General features: G+C 37.5%; 1 protein-coding gene across 1 annotated transcript; it reads right to left on the minus strand.

The window, feature by feature from the left end:
- Positions 1-3,044: 3,044 nt before the first annotated feature.
- Positions 3,045-13,456, minus strand: LOC139160060 (inducible T-cell costimulator-like). Its single transcript, XM_070737591.1, has 6 exons — positions 13,198-13,456; positions 10,346-10,475; positions 9,325-9,372; positions 7,983-8,315; positions 5,413-5,525; positions 3,045-3,904 (listed from the first exon to the last, which is right to left on the minus strand). Exons 4-6 carry the CDS (start codon positions 8,218-8,220, stop codon positions 3,833-3,835), a joined length of 423 nt encoding a protein of 140 aa, XP_070593692.1. The 5' UTR covers positions 8,221-8,315; positions 9,325-9,372; positions 10,346-10,475; positions 13,198-13,456; the 3' UTR covers positions 3,045-3,832.
- Between the last annotated feature and the right edge of the window lie 5,173 nt (positions 13,457-18,629).

The following is an 18,629-nucleotide window of genomic DNA, read 5'->3' on the forward strand; positions in this document are numbered from 1 at the left end:
AAATGTATTTCAAACCTGAGAAGTTTTAACTTTTGGGGAGGATCGTCCAGAGAAGCAGCGGTTGCCTGCGCTTGGAGACACAGCCCCTCCTTTCAATCCCCCTAGAGGACGATGGACAAGGCAGAGCGGCAGGAATAAAGAAACAGGAGGATACAGCGTAATTGGGGCAGCCAAGGATTAATTTCTTCAGTTCTCAGGAGGAAAAGGATTAGTGGGCAGTAAATTATTAAATTTCCTTTTCCTTTTTAGTTTTTTTCTCTATTTAGATAAGAAAAAAAGGATTCAACAGTACAGGGAAGGTATTTTTTAAAAAATGATTGCATATGATCATTGTCAAATATTGTGCTTTTAAAACATTCTGAAGGAATTGCAACTGCTATGCAGTTATTTTATTTTTAAAACTCACAACAACCGATGATACCCAGCTTTACATCTCCACCCCATGCCCAGTCAACGAAGCGGTGGAAGTGATGTGCCGGTGCCTGGAGGCTGTTGGGGCCTGGATGGGTGTCAACAGACTCAAACTCAACCCGGATAAGACGGAGTGGTTGTGGGTTCTGCCTCCCAAGGACAATTCCATCTGTCCGTCCATTACCCTGGGGGGGGAATTATTGACCCCCTCAGAGAGGGTCCGCAACTTGGGGGTCCTCCTCGATCCACAGCTCACATTAGAAAAACATCTCTCAGCTGTGGCGAGGGGGGCGTTTGCCCAGGTTCGCCTGGTGCACCAGTTGCGGTCCTATCTGGACCGGGACTCATTGCTTACAGTCACTCATGCCCTCATCACCTCGAGGTTCGACTACTGTAATGCTCTCTACATGGGGCTACCCTTGAAAAGTGTTCGGAAACTCCAGATCGTGCAGAATGCAGCTGCGAGAGCAGTCATGGGCTTACCTAGGTTTGCCCATGTTTCACCATCACTCCACAGTCTGCATTGGCTGCCAATCAATTTCCGGTCACAATTCAAAGTGTTGGTTATGACCTTTAAAGCCCTTCATGGCATCGGACCAGAATATCTCCGAGACCTCCTCCTGCCGCACGAATCCCAGCGACCGATTAGGTCCCACAGAGTGGGCCTTCTCCGGGTCCCGTCAACTAAACAATGTCGGTTGGCGGGCCCCAGGGGAAGAGCCTTCTCTGTGGCAGCACCGGCTCTCTGGAACCAACTCCCCCCGGAGATTAGAACTGCCCCTACTCTTCCTGCCTTCCGTAAACTCCTTAAGACCCACCTTTGCCGTCAGGCATGGGGAAATTAAACATCTCCCCTCGGCACGTTTAATTTATACATGGTATGCTTGTGTGTGTGTCTGTTATTACATGGGGTTTTTCTTAAATCTTTAAATATTTTAATTAATTGGATTTTGTGACTGTTTCACTTGTTGTGAGCCTCCCCGAGTCTTCGGAGAGGGGTGGCATACAAGGCCAAATAATGAATAAATAAATAAATAAATAAACTTTGTTAGTATATTTTGCTTCTCCAGCTAGTTCTCCTACAACTATAGCCTCTCACTAGCTTGAAAAAGTGCAGCAGGGTAGAATCAGCCAGGAAATCTATATACAGAAGTAAAATCTTGATTACCATTCCTTTAGACCAAGTTATTTTTCACAGATGAATGGAAAGCTGCATCACTGCTTTTTGAATATATACTACAATGCTGTTTGTTTGTTTGTTTGTTTGTTTGTTTGTTTGTTTGTTTGTTTGTTTGTTTGTTTGTTTGCTTGCTTGCTTGCTTGCTTGCTTGTTTGTTTGTTTACCTTTGAGTCAGTATGAACTTCTAAAAACTGCCTGGATACGTCCCTGAAGTTTTCTTGGCCAGATTTCAGAATTGGTTTGTTTTTGCCTTCTTCTTAGGGTTGACATAAAGTGTCTGTCTTTCTGTCACGCAGCTGGCTTTATATCTAAGGCGGGACTAGAACTAGTTTTTATTCTAATACCTTCAACATATAGATCAAACTGACTCTCAATACCATTTATTAGTTTATATATCATACTATTGGAAATGAATTTCAAACTTCCAATACAGGGTATAGCAAGGTAACATATAACTTATAATATCAGATGAACAAACAATGAATTGGTGAACTGGTCTGTCATATACTTTAATATCAAAGTTGCGCAGGGTCTATTACTCCCTGAAACCATTGTCTGTGCTCTATCCCTAAATACCACTCTGCTACAGAGCTCCCGACTATGACATTGCACATGCCAACAAATTATCAGCACTACTAACATGGGCTACCCATTGCCCACACCCCATCATCGTCCTCGGAGACCTCAACCTACCACACGTTAACTGGGCCTTAAATGAATGTAGCACCAAATCTATCCACTCTACTATATATAATACCGTCACTAGTCTGGGACTTGACTAGTAACTATCAATACTAGATTAAATAACTGTCTGGATCTCATTTTCTGCAACAGCAAGAGTGCAATATATGGCTTACAAATAAAAGAACCATTTTCCAACAGTGACCACTGCATGATCAACTTCAATCTCAACCTAAGCCACACTAAGATCCACCCAAACAATGTGACACCAAAATTCAACTTCAAAAAAGCTAACTATGAACTTATTGATGCCCATCTCTCAACATTAAACTGGCAAACTATATTCTCTAAATGCAACTCTACTGATGACCTCTACAACACATTCTTGCTAGAGATGAAAACAATCATCAGACTTTACGTACCATTAACATCCACCCCAATCAAGAAAAATAGCCTCCCCATCTCTTCTATTCTCTCATTGATTATTTTATCCTATACTCTCTCTTCTATTCTCTCTCTAATTCTATTTCCTCAAAGGTGTCCTCTATTACTTTCATTGTGTATTATTGTGTATTGGACAAAATAAATAAATAAATATAAATGATTTGTTGTGTAACCAGGTTTTGTTGATGTTTCCTCTAATACAAAAGATTAGAAAGAAATTACAGAGTTACAGATTGGACACCCCCCCCTCCCCCAAGATATAAAAATTGCACAAGGATTCCATCCTCAAGTTTGGCCCCAAACTTTTCTTTATAAAAAGCAAGTTATCTACTACAACTAAGTTTATTAGTTTTCATGAAACTGCATAGTAAAAAATGAGTTAATCTGCTGGTTAACAGGCTGAAAAGGGGTTATCGTATTCATTTTTTAATTATTTGCAAAATTGTAGGCAACAAATGCATTTTATTCATGCATGCATGCTCTGAATAACTATTGCAATTTTAATGATGGTACAAGCATTTATAATTGAAAAATATATTCTAGATGTTTAATTTATAAAGAAAAGCTAAGATAAACACAACATTAACTTGTTCTACTTTTTTCCAGCCCAAATTTCCAAAGGTTTGAGGCCAAAACTCAGCACTTGGAAAGGGTGGACGTTTCTCACATTTTATTCTTCCTGGCCTATCCAAGAATTCATATAGAAAACCTAAACTCTGATTGTTATAAAATTATTTCAATTTTTTTAAAAGCATTGTCCCAATATTATATTCCAGATTTCCCTTAATGCTTAGAGTATTTGATTAATAACAGAAATAGCAGTGGACAAGCCCTTCCTGGTATGTAGAACTGGCATTAAGGAGGAATACAAAATTAGCAAATGGAGAAGACTCTTGATGGCATGGAGGTCTTGTGCTGGGTTGCTCTTCTGTAATCATTCAAAGTAGTTTCTTGCTTTAGGAGCTTTTCTGATTAAGTCAAAGCAGACTGTTCAGGAAGAAAAGATAAGCAAGGAGAGAAAACCAATCCCTTGAAAGTCAATTATGTCCAAAGTCAGCTTTGACCCCACTGCTTCATGGAACCCAACTTTATGTATTATCTCTGGATCCTGCATTTTCATCTAGGTTTTACTGCTGCCATGGACATGTATTCAGTGTTGTTGTCATAGGTTTTGGCACCTTGGCAAACCTAGGAATAAAAAGGAGAAGGTGTGGATTCTGATTAATAATTTTGATGAAAGATCATAACCAATGGTGAAATACATTTTTTTTTACTACCGGTTCTGTGGGTGTGGCTTGGTGGGCTTAGTGTGGCTTGGTGGGCGTGACTTGATGGGCATGGCAGGGGAAGAATGCTGCAAAATCTCCATTCCTACCCCACTCCTGGGGAAGGCTACTGCAAAATCTCCATTCCCACCCCACTCCTGGGGAAGGATATGGCAAAATCTCCATTCCCTCCCCACTCCAGAGGAAGGATACTGCAAAATCTCCATTCTCACCCCACTCCTGGGGAAGGATATGGCAAAATCTCCATTCCCTCCCCACTCCAGAGGAAGGATACTGCAAAATCTCCATTCCCACCCCACTCCTGGGGAAGGATATGGCAAAATCTCCATTCCCTCCCCACTCCAGAGGAAGGATACTGCAAAATCTCCATTCTCACCCAATTTGTAGGGGAAGGATATTGCCAAACCCTCTTTCCCTCCCCACTCCTGAGGGAACATAAACAGATAAATAATAAATACTTTATTGTCATTGTATGTATATACACAGTATACCCATACAACAAAATTCATATGACACCTAAAGACCAGTCCCAACACACATAACAATAAAAAAACATGTCCCATCCACCACCAATTCCCCACCCCACCCAAGCATCTACACAACAGACCAAGTAATATTGTCCAACAGCTCACTGATGGTGACCCTTTATTTCATTGTTAAGTGTGAGTATAGCTCTGGGATAAAAACTATTCAGAAAACATGTGGTCCAAGTTTTAATTTTTCTATATCTTCTGCCAGAAGGCAACAGTTCGAAGAGATTGTAAGCAGGATTTTGCAAGGATATTGCAAAATCCCATTTCCCTCCCCACTCTGGAGCCAGCCAGAGGTGACCTTTGCCAGCTCTCTGAACTACTCAAAATTTCCACTAGCGGTTCTTCAGAACCTGTCAGAACCTGCTGGATTTCATCCCTGATCTTAACTCGTTTCTTTTCTTTTGAAATGACCAAAACTATGCAAAAGTGAAATAATGACAAATTCAAGGTAAATATATATATATATATATATGAAAGGATTACCACCCCTGTTCATTTTCTGCTGGATGCTTTCCAGGTGATTTAAGAGCTTGGCTGGACCCATTATTATTTGTCAATCCTTTTGCAGCCAGCAATCAGAGGAATTGCTTTCTTGGATATTTTTGCTGATGTTCATAGCATTCTTTCTCCCTTCAATCTAGTTCTAAAACTTCAGGCCACTAAATCAATAAACAGCTCCATCTTATGCAAATTAAAAGTAAACTGCTATCACTTGTGACTGAATTCCAATACGAAATAAATGGCTTAGATTTATTCATCAAAGTGGTTTCCATTCCGCATGCTGACACTATATACCTCTGAATCTGACAAAATGGAAACTCTCTTACTATATCTTTGGCAGAAATTAGACTTGAAGAAGGCTGTGGAAATCACTTACCGAATTTCTAAAACACCTCATTGAAGAAAAGATGCAGGCAACAAATAAAAAAACTATGAGCCCAATAAGTATCCATGATGTAAGTTCCGATAGCAAGCAAGATTTTTCTGAATCTGGGAAATAATCAAATTGATGTTTATAATTAAGACTTAAGACTAATAGCCACCATTGTGTATTGTGTAGTATAGCCCAAACCCTTGGCCAATTTTCTTTTTGATCTGGCTGGTGATCAGCTGTCCTTAAATACTTTTTGACATATAATTATAGACACAGGGAGAGGGAAGAAACGGAACCAAGAGAAATTAGCCAAGCTGCCAACCGTCTTATTCTTCTGACTCAGAAATGAAATTTGATTAGAAGAATCACTGGTCTGTTACTCTTCCATCTTCAGCAATGTATTTGGGACTTATTTCTTTCTTATTGGATTTCCTTCCTGCTTTTTGTTGAGCAGCTCTGAATATATCAAATCCCCCTCCTTAGAGGTGAGCTATCAATAATCCTGGCTGAGAGTGTGACTGGCCCCAAATCACCAAAGATCTTTCATGGTTGAAAAGGGACTTGCCTGGCTCACTTTATTCCTTATCCAAAACAAGGCTGCTTTCCTTAACTGGCTGAGCTCATCAATTCAATGCCTGGACCAAAATGATTACCATGATGCCATTTAATCTAGATTTAGTTGTGCATATCTTGACTTTTTAAAAAAGTGGTTAGTTAAGTGCCACTTAAGTGCCACTGCATATTAAGCTCTTTAGAGCTTCATATGCAGCTTTTATAACTTTACACTCTCTGACAGTAATTTTTAATTTTCTTTTGGGTTCCACGGCTTCAATAAAGTCTTCCAATCTATCTCCAATATAAATCATTATCCTCATCCAAAAATGAGAATTTTATCAATAGTGTCCTTTCTTAGAAAGAATTTTAATGACAGGAAAAGATATAACAGATGAAATTTCCTCCTCTATGCACAACTTACAAATATGTAAAGTTTTTCAGGCCTGGACTTGATAAATACATACATACAATGGCCCTTTTATTTTTTGTATATTGCTTAATGTGTAGAAACATTCTATATATGATGAATATCTTTATAATTATGTATCTGTATAGTGAAGAAACAAGCTTTTTATTTTTTAATTGGAAAAATTCCATTTTAAAAATAAGTTTTTTAAAAAGATAAGGAGTATGATCTATAAATACTCTATGACATGTGACACTTCTCAAAGAAGCCATTCCAAACCTTCCATTTATTTACTGTTTTTCATTTGGTATCTATAATCTCATAATAAAACGTAGTCCTATTACAATGGGTGGAAGCTAATCAAGGAGAGAAGCAACTTAGAACTAGGGAGAAAATTCCTGACAATAAGAACAATTGATCAGTGGAACAGCTTGCCTCCAGAAGACTGGATGTTTTTAAGAAGATGTTGAATAACCATTTGTCTGAAGTAGTGTAGGGTTCCCTACCCAAGCAGCAGGTTAGACTAGAAGACCTCCAAGGTCCCTTCCAACTCTGTTGTTGTTGTTGTTGTTGTTGTTATTATGATGTTATAATATTACAATATTACCCAATATTACCCAATATTACCCAAAAAAGTGCAATTAAAATTACATTTAAAATCTGATTTAAAAATATCAGTTTCAAAATATGTCAATCAGAAAAGAACTAGAATAGAAGCAGAATCCATCTGCTTCAAGGAAAATCTAGCCAGCCATTCTGCTAATTCAGGAGTACAATGTGACCTGTGAGGACTACAGCCTTGGTTGCCTTCCCATAGTGACTACCAGTGACCATGGGAAACAACTTCTGTGTAAAAACATCACATGTCAAAATATTGGTGGATGGGAGAATCTATGGTTCTATAGTTGTGGATAAATATGCAGGTCATCAATGGAAGACCTTAGAAAGAAAAAGAATTCTGTGCTTTGATCACTATGCTCCAGTTGTATTTTCCATCTTCTTAATGTTCAATCTCGAGCAGTCCTGAGACACTAAAAACTGCTTTCAATCTTATTTGGATAGAAGTGAGGGAATATGTGGAATAATGATGAAGCAATGACTCTCAATACATGGACTTAGTGGGATTTGTGGAACTTAGACTTCTAAATGATTATGTTTCAAAATATCAGTATTATTCCTTTACACCTTTATAATAGGTGTCTATTTTTTAGAAAGGCTATTGTTGCCAGTTGAGAATAGCTGCTGGATTTTCCCAGAATTCAGTGTTCCTTCCTTCCAAAGGAGGTGAAAGAAGAAAACTGTGTTCTCTAAAATAAGGTGAAACAGTCTGACAAGTAAGAATGATTGGGCAAAAGGAATTGGTCTGCTAAATCATACTTGTTTGTTTGTTTGTTTTGTCCAATAGACAATAATACACAATGAAGGTAATAGAGGACACCTTCAAGGAAATAGAATTAGAGAAAGAATAGAAGAGAGAATATAGGATAAAATAAATCGGTGAGAGAATAGAAGAAAGATAGAAGAGAAAATATGCTTCTTTGTTATATAAAGAAATTTGTTATATAAGACTTTGTTAGATTTATTTGCATTCTCAAAAACAATGACAACTTACCTTGAACATAGAGGTGCTTTTCATTCGATTTGCAACAACGATAGACTGGAATAAAAACTTCTAGGCAACAGATATAAGTATCACTATACTTGCTTTTTAAATTTCTGAGTGTGAACGATACCTTTTCATCTGAATGGACTGGTTCACAGAATTCATTTGTTGTTTCAGATTTGTTTTTTCCATTGTCTATATGAAGAGAACAGACTTCTCGATTGCTCTGTCCTCTAAACAGCTTCATATAGAAACCTTTCACATTGCTGGGCAAAGGACAATTCAATGTGAAATTTTCTCTTGGAAATACATCTTTGATCCGAGAATGGTTGGTGATCTTCTCTGTAGAAAGAAGGAAACAGTTAACAAGCAACAAATAAACATAAAGGCTTTTTTCTAAATATCTTGCCACCACATATATCATTTAATCTCATGGTTATCTATATAATCATATAATATAAACATAATTGATGCAATCAATTACATCAATTTGTGTGATCTCATTCAATCCAATACAGGATCCTTGTTTTGCAAACATTTTTCTATGCCTCCAAAATGGCCAAACTGATAGTCAGACGTTTATCTTAGCTTGCTGATAGTTTTTGTGATTTTGAACTTCAAAAATAAGTTGATATATTTTCTTTAGAATTCCAGCATATGCTATTAGTCTTTACAAGCCTGCAGTTGACTTGTCCAAGGTAGTCTTGCCAATCCATGTCATCACAATATTTAAGCAAGTAATAGCGAATAAAGGCATTACATAAACAGGACCCATTACAATATAAGACAGGTAAGAAATTTGTTACTTTTCATTATATTTCTTTTAAAAATAATGAACAAGCTATCTCAGGAACTGAAACATTAGGTGGCATAGAACAATATACTAAATTCGAAATTAAACAGCAGAAAAATAATGATTTTAGAGAAACAACCTCCCACCAACCCATTTCAGGGAGACAACACAGATGTTGCACAATCCTCAAAAGATAGATTAATCAAAATCAATATCAAAAGCAGATCACAAATCAATTTCTCCTAGTACCTGGTGAAAAAGACAGGTGAAATGTTATGTTATCTCAAGACACCAGGATAAATATTTTTATGATGTTCATTTACTAACAGAACTGAAACATTAATCACAACTCAATAGCAATTAACCATATACTGGATCAAAGTTTGATGCTTCGGTCCCTTGGTTGGGACTGAACCCAACCAAGAGTTTAAATCAAATTGACCCATATGGCATTTATATATGTGCAGAATTGCAGATCTCAGTTGTTAATTCTTTCTTGTCACTCTCATTTGGATATGATGTCCTTAATTAATGTCATTAAAATATAATAAGTCATACCTGTGCAAAATGTAGTGCAGGATGAACTATCTTGACACCGGCCAACATCTAAAAATAGTATATCAAGGTCATTTAATCATTTTTAAGATTAAAAAACCCAATGTACATAAACATTTGAATTGCATAATAGAAATTAACAACATAGTGGTTTAAATACACTTTCAATCATTGCAAAGTATCCCTATAATTTTCCATATCATGAATTATTTGAACATTATTTATGCTATGAATTCTGTTAAGGTTGTAATATTTGCAAAGAGTGGGTTATGTATCACGATATTATCATTGTGGCATTGTGGTTAGGAATGGTGTCCTAAAAACACAAGTGCATGCAAGGCATGTTGCCAATGAATAAGGCTGCAGTAGGAGAATTTTTTTTAAATGTCTTTTTCTGTTTACCTGCAATATATTCTGCTTGTATAAATTGAGTCCTACAATTTCCTATCTCCTTTCTAAAATTGTATTTGTGGGAAATTGAGAATCCTATGTACCTGGAGTTATACCCAGCGTGTAGTATAGGCTTCTGCTATGGAGAAAACCTTGGTGAAACTAGCAAGGCCAAATGAAAGAGGCATGGAAGTGAATGCAGTTATCCCAATTACTCTCTCAAAGTTAGGATGCAAGGAAGTTGGAAGTAAAATGGAGCAGGCACCAGGGTACAACTCAAGAACAAATGGGAATAACCTGACTACAACAAAATTAAAAAGCAATAATTACTGAAACTGGATACTTTAGCTGCCTGTTCAGTTGGTACATGAATCTTAATTCTTTCATACTATTTTTCTCCCTTATTTACCTCAGCTGTCTTACCTTATCTTTTAATAGATTTGATTAAAAGCAGAATACAGGATATATTGGATTCATAACTATAATGCTAAAGTGTAAGTGAATGACCAAATACCTGTTTGTGTTTCCCAAAGAAATCATAGGTCTTGCAAAATCTTAAGCATTGGTTCCAATTAGTTATTTTTATAATTATTGCCACTGTTATATAAATCAATGACTGAAAAATGGTGCCTACCACAGTGAAATGATGCTTGATTCTTCAAAGGGATTTGAATGTAATAATATTGTATGTAAATTTAATGACTCAGTCTATTCAGTCTAGTTGTGAGCCGCTCCGAGTCTTTGGAGAGGGGCGGCATACAAATCTAATTAATAAATAAATAAAATAAATAAATTCAGTAATTTTCAAGACTGAATAATTTAAAGTATAATTTTTTTAAAAAAAATCTAAAATGCTAATAGAAGTATAAAACAATATAATAAATAAAGATGTGGTTTCTTATTAATTTTGAAGATTGAATCTAAATGAAATAACAGAACTATCACAATCCTAAGGCCACTTCTTGAGCCTGTCTACAAGGGTCATTCTCTCCTTCAACCGTCAGCATTCCAAGTCAACATTTGGCTATGCAGAGTGGGAATTCTTAGAAGTGCAATTTCAACACATCTAAAAAGCATGATGTGCTCCTTCAAAGACTAGAAGCTTGCTGTAAGTAAACATGAATTCGTGGAGGCATTTTTTTCATATGCAAGGTTTGGAGATGAGAAAAATGGTGCTGAATGCTTCCCTTATATCATATTTTTGGAGTATAAGACGCACCTTCCCCCCTAAAAGAGGCTGAATATTTGGGTACATCTTATATTCTGAATGTAGCTTTTTTGAAGCTTTTTTCCCCAGCCCTAACAAGGTGTTAACTACCTTCCTGGTTGCAGGTTTTTTTTTCATTGCTATTTCGAAGAAGATTTTTTTCCAGCCCTAAGTCTTTGCAGGCTTGTTTTCATTGCTACTCCCACTGAAGAAGATTTTTTTTCAGCCCTAACCAGGAGATGAAATAACATGCTGTAACTGATCAGACTAAGGATGCTAGCCAGATGAATACCTGGTAGACAGATTTTTTTCCCCCCTATTTTCCTTCCCCAAATCTAAGGTGTGTTTTATGCTCTGGTGCATCTTATACACCAAAAAATACGGTATATAATTATTTAATTTATATTGATCTAGAACAGTGATGGCAAACCTATGGCATGTGTGCCACAAGTGGCACGCAGAGCCATATCTGCTGGCACGCAGGCCATTGCCCTACTCAGCTCCAACGTGCATGTGTGTGCCGGTCAGCTGATTTTTGGCTCACACAGAGGCTCTGGGAGGGTGTTTTTGACTTCCAGAAAGCCTCCAGACAGGATGACGGACAGCATTTGTACACTCCCCCAGTTCCAGGGAAGCCTTTAGAGCGTGGGGAGGGCAAAACATGAGCCTACTGGGCCCACCAGAAGTTGGGAAACAGGCTGCTTCTGGCCTCCAGAGGCCCTCCAGAGGGCCTCTGGAGGGCAGAGGAAGCTGTTTTTGCCCTCCCCAGGTATTAAATTATGGGTGTGGGCACTCGCGCATGTGCGAAAGCGTGCATGCATGCTTTTTTGGCACCTGAGGAAAAAAAGGTTCGCCATCAATGATCTAGAATTTGAACAGGTGAAAAAAACGCTGATAAAATGGGCAATAAATTTTGGATACACCATAAAATTAGATAAATGGCAGCAACTTTGGGAGAGAAATTAACAATGGCAACAACATATAAAGAGAATATGTATAGAATGTTTTACAGATGGCACATGTCACCAAAAAGGATAGCTAAAATGTTTGAAGATAAATCTATGAAATGTTGGAAACATCAGCAAATACCAGGCTCTTTATATCATATGAGGTGGACATGTGCAGAAACTAAAGATTATAATCTATCTATCATTTTTTTCTATCCATATTTGAATCCAGGTCCAAAAATTATTGGACCTGGATTCAAATATGGATAGAAAAAAATGATAACATGTCCTCATCTCCTTTCTTTGTTTGGTTCTAATTTCTGTAAAAACAATGATTGGTCTGCTTGTTTTCTTAATCTCACCTATTTTCCTATGTTATTTAATGGTATAAAGTAAATCTTGCCAATAGTTTGGCACAGTTATATAGCTGGCCAACCCTGAATGCTCCTTCATCACTCTATTTTGGGGAATAAATGGTGATACTCCATGGAACAAAATTAGAGTCTATTATGTACATCGGAAGACAGCACCATTATGTCTTCTATTCACATGCCACACACCATACACTGCCAAATCCTGACTTCCACCCTGATTTTTTTGAAGCACCATAGGATAATACAAAGGGTGTGTTTCTTGGACAATTATCATTATTAAAATATAATCTAAGTAAATTAAAGCAGTACTGTACTCCAAAATATATTCACTTGGGGGTAAGTTTCAGTGAATTCAAGGAGATTTTGAATTAGACCTTCTATGTAAAATGGTCTGATGATGGTCCTCTACACATGTAAACTAGAGTATTTTAGAATGATCCAAGAGCCGAAAATACATATAACATAATATAAGCCAACTTTATATGATATAAGCACGAGGTTGGAAACAGAAAACAGTGAACAACTTTAAAAACAAGTAAACAGTATACCAGAAACCTTGTACTGGACATAGGCCTTTCATGGACAAGGAATTCCAACTGAGAAATTTTGTCTTGTGTTAAAATGCACCTGACAATTTGGTAATTAATTTCCGGAGTTATTTATAATATAATTTGTGTAATAAAGTTTAAATGATCATTATAACTCTCTTCAAAGACATTACTATACCATATACTAGTGGATACAGTTTTAGTAAACCTAATAATGGCACATAAGAATTTTCAACCATTAAGTTTGATACTATAAACTAGAGAATAATTAAATTTTTCATAGTATAAATGCCTGTTTTTTACCATAGCTTCAGGGTCACTGCTTCTAAACATATCTTATACAGTCTTTAAACTCAATAAAATCACAACCAAAGGAAATTGCTGTCAACAGAATATGCAGTATCACTTACCATGCGAAGCTTCAAAGCCACAACACAAAAGGCAGAAAGCCACGATACCTATTTTCATGTTCACAACTCTAGATGCTGAAATTAATGTTCTGTATTGTGAAGGAACCAAGTTTTATAATGGAAAAAAAATGGTGCTTCTCTTTTGTTTTAGATTCTCAGCAGTAGAAAAGATCACTGTTTTTGTTAAAAATTACTGTTCTTTGTTTAAATTCCATATGTAGAAATACCTAGACGTCACTATGAAAGGTATGATCTGTCTGAAGCATTGGATTTCCCCGTTTCAGTACTTGCTTATTTCACTGAAATGATAGTCCATTTCCTGTCTCAGTTTATTTCAATGAATCAGAATTTGAAACTAGTTCCAGTTTAATCTGAGCCAACAGATATCAAACTAATGACAATAATTGTTATGCTGAATTTTTTCTTCACAATAACGCTGTAGTTAGAAAATAGAGGCTGAGTTGAAAGAGGAAATGTTAGGACTAATGTTTTGGAAACACTCTGACACACTAGACTTAATTATTAGAGATCAGTAGTCTGGAAATTATTTTGACTTTATTCATTCATGTCAAAATTTAGTAGAGTGTTTTGTTATATTTGTTTGGAAATGCATAGAATTCTTTTTTAGTTTTATACAATATTTAAGACTTGAATTAGAAAGAGCAAAAAAGACCTCAAGCTCATGCTCTAAACCAGATGGACTGCATTGACCCAATTAAGATTGATGGTCTATTCAAGAGCCTTAGTGTTTTGTGAATCAACCACTCTCCCTCAGTCTTGAATATTTGTGTCCTTCAGCCATCTTTTGACTCAAAATTGCTGTTGGCCTCTGGATTTGGACATTCAGCAGCCACTTCTATGCTTGCCATCTGGGCTGTAACTCCTTGCCCCAGTCAATCTCCAAGGTCTCTGTGGATAAGGCTTCAGTGGGAGACATGGTGTGTGTACCAGAGGTAGTTTTCCTGACCTTTTTTTGGAAACAAATCCCATATACCTTTCTGCAATAGCAAGGAAAACTGAAAAGAGGTTAAGAGGTGTTCTGCCAGACTCTCTGATAGGAGCCTCCCAAAAATTCAAGGGTACAAATTTTAGACACACACCTTTGAAAATTCAAAACAGTGTTCTTTATCACAAAATTCAAAATAAACAAAGCACTCTTTTTGTATTGCAAAGAGCACTCTTCCCAAAACAACCGGGTAGTCTGTACAATTTCCCTTAAGCAGTCATTAAGTACTTAGCTAGCAGCTGTGAAGACACTTCACACCCCTTCTTCTTCCAACTAAGTGAGACACACACGTTGCTCTGCTTTGGTTTCAAAGGCGTGAAAAAGCAACAAAGTCCAGCAACACAAGATTCCTGATGAACTCCGATCAGATACTCTTCCACAACGGCCAAACCGACATGCTGCTATTTATAGCAGCAGCTCTAATTATTGGAGCCCCACCCAAACACAGGTGGCCTCCCTTATTTCCTGTAATATGTTCTTATTTGATCTCTTCTACGCATAATTCTGCGCTTGCGTGGGTCCAAAATATCATCATCTGAATCAACGGAAGATAAGGGAGATTGACTGCCTGGGCTGTGTGCCAAGCCCTCCTCTGCCGAGTCACTCCCACCTTCTTCTTCGTCCGAGGAAACTAAACTCTGAACTGATTCTGTCGGCAATAACACAAGCCTGTGACATGTTGAATTTTCCCCTGCATCCACCTCCCCATTCCCTGGGGCAGGAGCTGGGCCAGAGCCAACCACAACAGGAGGTATAGTTGCTTATCTTCTAAATTTCTCATTGTCAAATCTGCTTAGGTTCTTTAATGATTCTCTCCTTTGGTTGTAATTTGAAGCCTCCTTGTGAATTAATCCAAGAATCACTATCTTTAATTTTTTTAAAATATGAAAGGCACATAGAGGTAAAGAGGTCACTAGGAAAGAACAGAAATACAAGAAATTCTAATGTGTTTAATTTGGGAAATTAATATTTAACATTAATTATGTTACTTTAAAAATACATTTAACAATGTACAAAATGAAAAAAGGAATACACCAAAGAGATAGACATACGAGATAAGACGAAAAAGGAAATAGAGCAGATTCTGACTCACAACAACAATACTCAATATACTTTTCTATCTGAATGAACTATCTTTGCACCTAACATATCAATACTTGGTGTCATACATTGCCTTTTATTGTTCAAAATTCTCATATCAAATCTATCTAATCACAATTTCTTTCATCTCCTACTTTCTCCCAACCCATTTACTTTGTCTTTCTACATTTATTTTAAAAATTTGAACCTCAATCATTCTTTCTCGGTGTCCAAACCGCCTCAGTGTATTTCTTTTGTATTTATCTCTTTATTCAATCCTCATTCATTCTGCACCCATTCATTCCTAAACAATATTCTCTTATTTTACCAAGAAGTGATCATTCCCAATGAATTCAGATTACTGAATAACACATTTCATTTTTTATTCCTTTATATTCCACTGTGGTAAAAAAAAAAAAAAACCACTCTTAATAGTTTCCAAGATATGTAGAAAAAGACTAAAACATTCATGGTACATCTAATAAAAGCTAATGAAATATTTTGTGTGTGTGTGTGTGTAGCTGCCTGCCTGCCTGTCTATATCTATCTGTCTATCTAGCGGCATACAAATCTAATCTAATTTATTAGATTTGTATGCCGCTCCTCTCCGCAGACTCGGGGCGGCTCACAACAATATTAATAAAAATGTGTAATGTAGCAAATCTAATATATAAAAGACAGTATCTAAAAACCTGACATTTAAAAACCATACAGCAGAAGCATACCTTACATAAAACTGTATAAGCCTGAGGGAGATGTCTCAATTCCCCCATGCCTGGCGATATAGGTGGGTCTTAAACAATTTACAAAAGACAAGGAGGTTGGGGGCAGTTCTAATCTCTGGGGGGGAGTTTATTCCAGAGGGCCGGGGCCGCCACAGAGAAGGCTCTTCCCCTGGGGCCCGCCAGATGACATTGTTTAGTCGACGGGACCCGGAGAAGACCAACTCTGTGGGACCTTATCGGCCGCTGGGATTCATGCGGCAGAAGGCGGTCCCGGAGGTATTCTGGTCCGATGCCATGTAGGGCTTTATAGGTCATCACCAACACTTTGAATTGTGACTGGAAACTGATCAGCAGCCAACGCAAGCCACGAAGTGTTGGAGTGATGTAGGCGAACCTAGGTAACCCCACAATAGCTCTTGTGGCCGCATTTTGCATGATCTGAAGTTTCCGAACACTCTTCAAAGGTAGCCCCATGTAGAGAGCGTTGCAGTAGTCAAACCTTGAGGTGATTAGGGCATGAACGACTATGAGCAATGACTCCCTGTCCAAATAGGGCCGCAACTGGTGCACCAGGCAAACTTGTGCAAACGCCCTCCTCACCACAGCCGAAAGATGATGTTCTAATGTTAGCTGTGGATCGAGGAAGACGCCCAAGTTGTGGACCCTCTCTGAGGGGGGCAATAATTTCCTCCCCCAGGGTAATGGATGGACAGATGGAATTGTCCTTGGGAGGCAAAACCCACAGCCACTCCATCTGTCTGGCTATCTATCTATCTATCTATCTATCTATCTATCTATCTATCTATCTATCTATCTTGCTATCTATATTGCAATTTAAAATCAGATTATTTGGACCATTTCAGTCAAATTTCAAATCAAGCTATAGGATGGAGATAAACTTACTGCACATGATTTATGGTAGAGTTGGAGTTGTGGCAGAATTTGGAGAGAACAATCTTAGATCTCTCACCAGCTTTTGATACTACTCATTATATTATCCTTCTGGATCAACTACAAAGGGATTGAGATCAAAGGCATAGTCCTGTGATATTTCTCTTTCTGGTTCCAATCATTGTTTGGGAGTGGTGAAAATAAAGTCTGAAGCCTCTTACTTATGGGGCAGCATGATGTTCAACACTCTCACACTTCCTGTTTAACATCTATCTTAATCTGCAGGTGAAATCTTCCCATGACACAGAATCAGGTATCATTAGGATGCCTATGATAGCTTAACCCTTGGTCAACCAAATGATGCTGCTGAAATCTTTTCCTAATGCCTGGCGCTTTATAGGAAATAATAAGTCTCAGCTCAGCTCTTAGAAGACCAAGTAGCTATGATTCTTCCAGTGCCAGATATTGCCTGTTTTTATTTCTGAATAGAATCATTTCTTCCCAGACGAAAATGGCATGAAATTCATAAATCTTTCGAGACTGACTGTTGCTACTTGATGTGTTGATGGCAGTTATGGCAAACAAAAAGGCTTTTGCACAGATTTGTCTGATGCATCAATTGCATCATTTCCTGGACTAGAAGACTTTTTTTCAGAGTTAGATACCCATAGTCACCCAAAATGTAAAATATTGCATACAAAGCAGACCGTTCTTAAAGTCCATTTGACAGCTACAGCTGGTTCAAATGCAGATGTGTGAGCAGCTGTGAGTGTGCTTTGGTATGCCCATGTAACTTCTGCTATGCAAGCTGTAGTGAATTTTCAGATTTAATTCCACCTGTTCATTTCCTTCTACTACAAATACTGTAGTCCATTTATTTGAGGGATCACCTTTCCCCCATTATTTATGTTTTTCCCCTAAGATCCAGCAGAGTGGGTACATTTCACATCCCATCTATTAAGAAACAGCATCTAATTGGTGTTGCAATGCAAGCTTTCTCTGTCACTGCATCTGCTTTCTGCAACAGCATCCACCACTAAGAGATTCCCTGCCATCATTTAAACAAATCAATTACAACTTCTTGTGGAAATGTAGGTATCCATCATATTGGAGAGCTTTTGAAGAGCCACAAAATTGGAGTAATCTGGGGACACGTTTCCCGAAAGGGGTATTGAGAAACTGCAGCATTTTGGAGACGGTTGAGGCTGTTTAGCAGAATTTGACAGAAAAATTGATTGAGGAAATGGAAAAGATTACCAAAAGGATGCAGATACCCCAGTAATATAATATTCCATTCTCTACAAATTCTTGCAGTGCTTAAGAGAGACTGTAATGCAGTTCTGAGCCAGCCTCAGAACAAATCTAATCCTCTATTCAAATAGCTACTTAAAAAGCCAGATACAACACAGAGGTTGAAATAGTGATGAAATCAAAAGATCCAAAAAGCAGTTGAGTCAGATCCTAGACTGAGTCCACTTAATTTCAAATAAAAGAACAAAAGAAAAGAGAGAGAAAGTGTTCACAAAAACACAGAGAGATTTTGAGAGGAACTGGCTCAAGAGATAAAGAAAGAATTTCTAATTTAAAGATTAAAGAATTTAAAGCATTCCTTCTGAACATGGGGGGATCAAAAGCTATGTTTTTGAAAGACTTAAATGACTTGATCTAACAAGAAGCCCTGGAGAGTGGATATCATGGAACTGTACCTTGAAATATAAAGAGTAAATTTT

The sequence above is a fragment of the Erythrolamprus reginae genome, chromosome 1, assembly GCF_031021105.1.
Source record: "Erythrolamprus reginae isolate rEryReg1 chromosome 1, rEryReg1.hap1, whole genome shotgun sequence".
Lineage (NCBI taxonomy): Eukaryota > Metazoa > Chordata > Lepidosauria > Squamata > Dipsadidae > Erythrolamprus > Erythrolamprus reginae.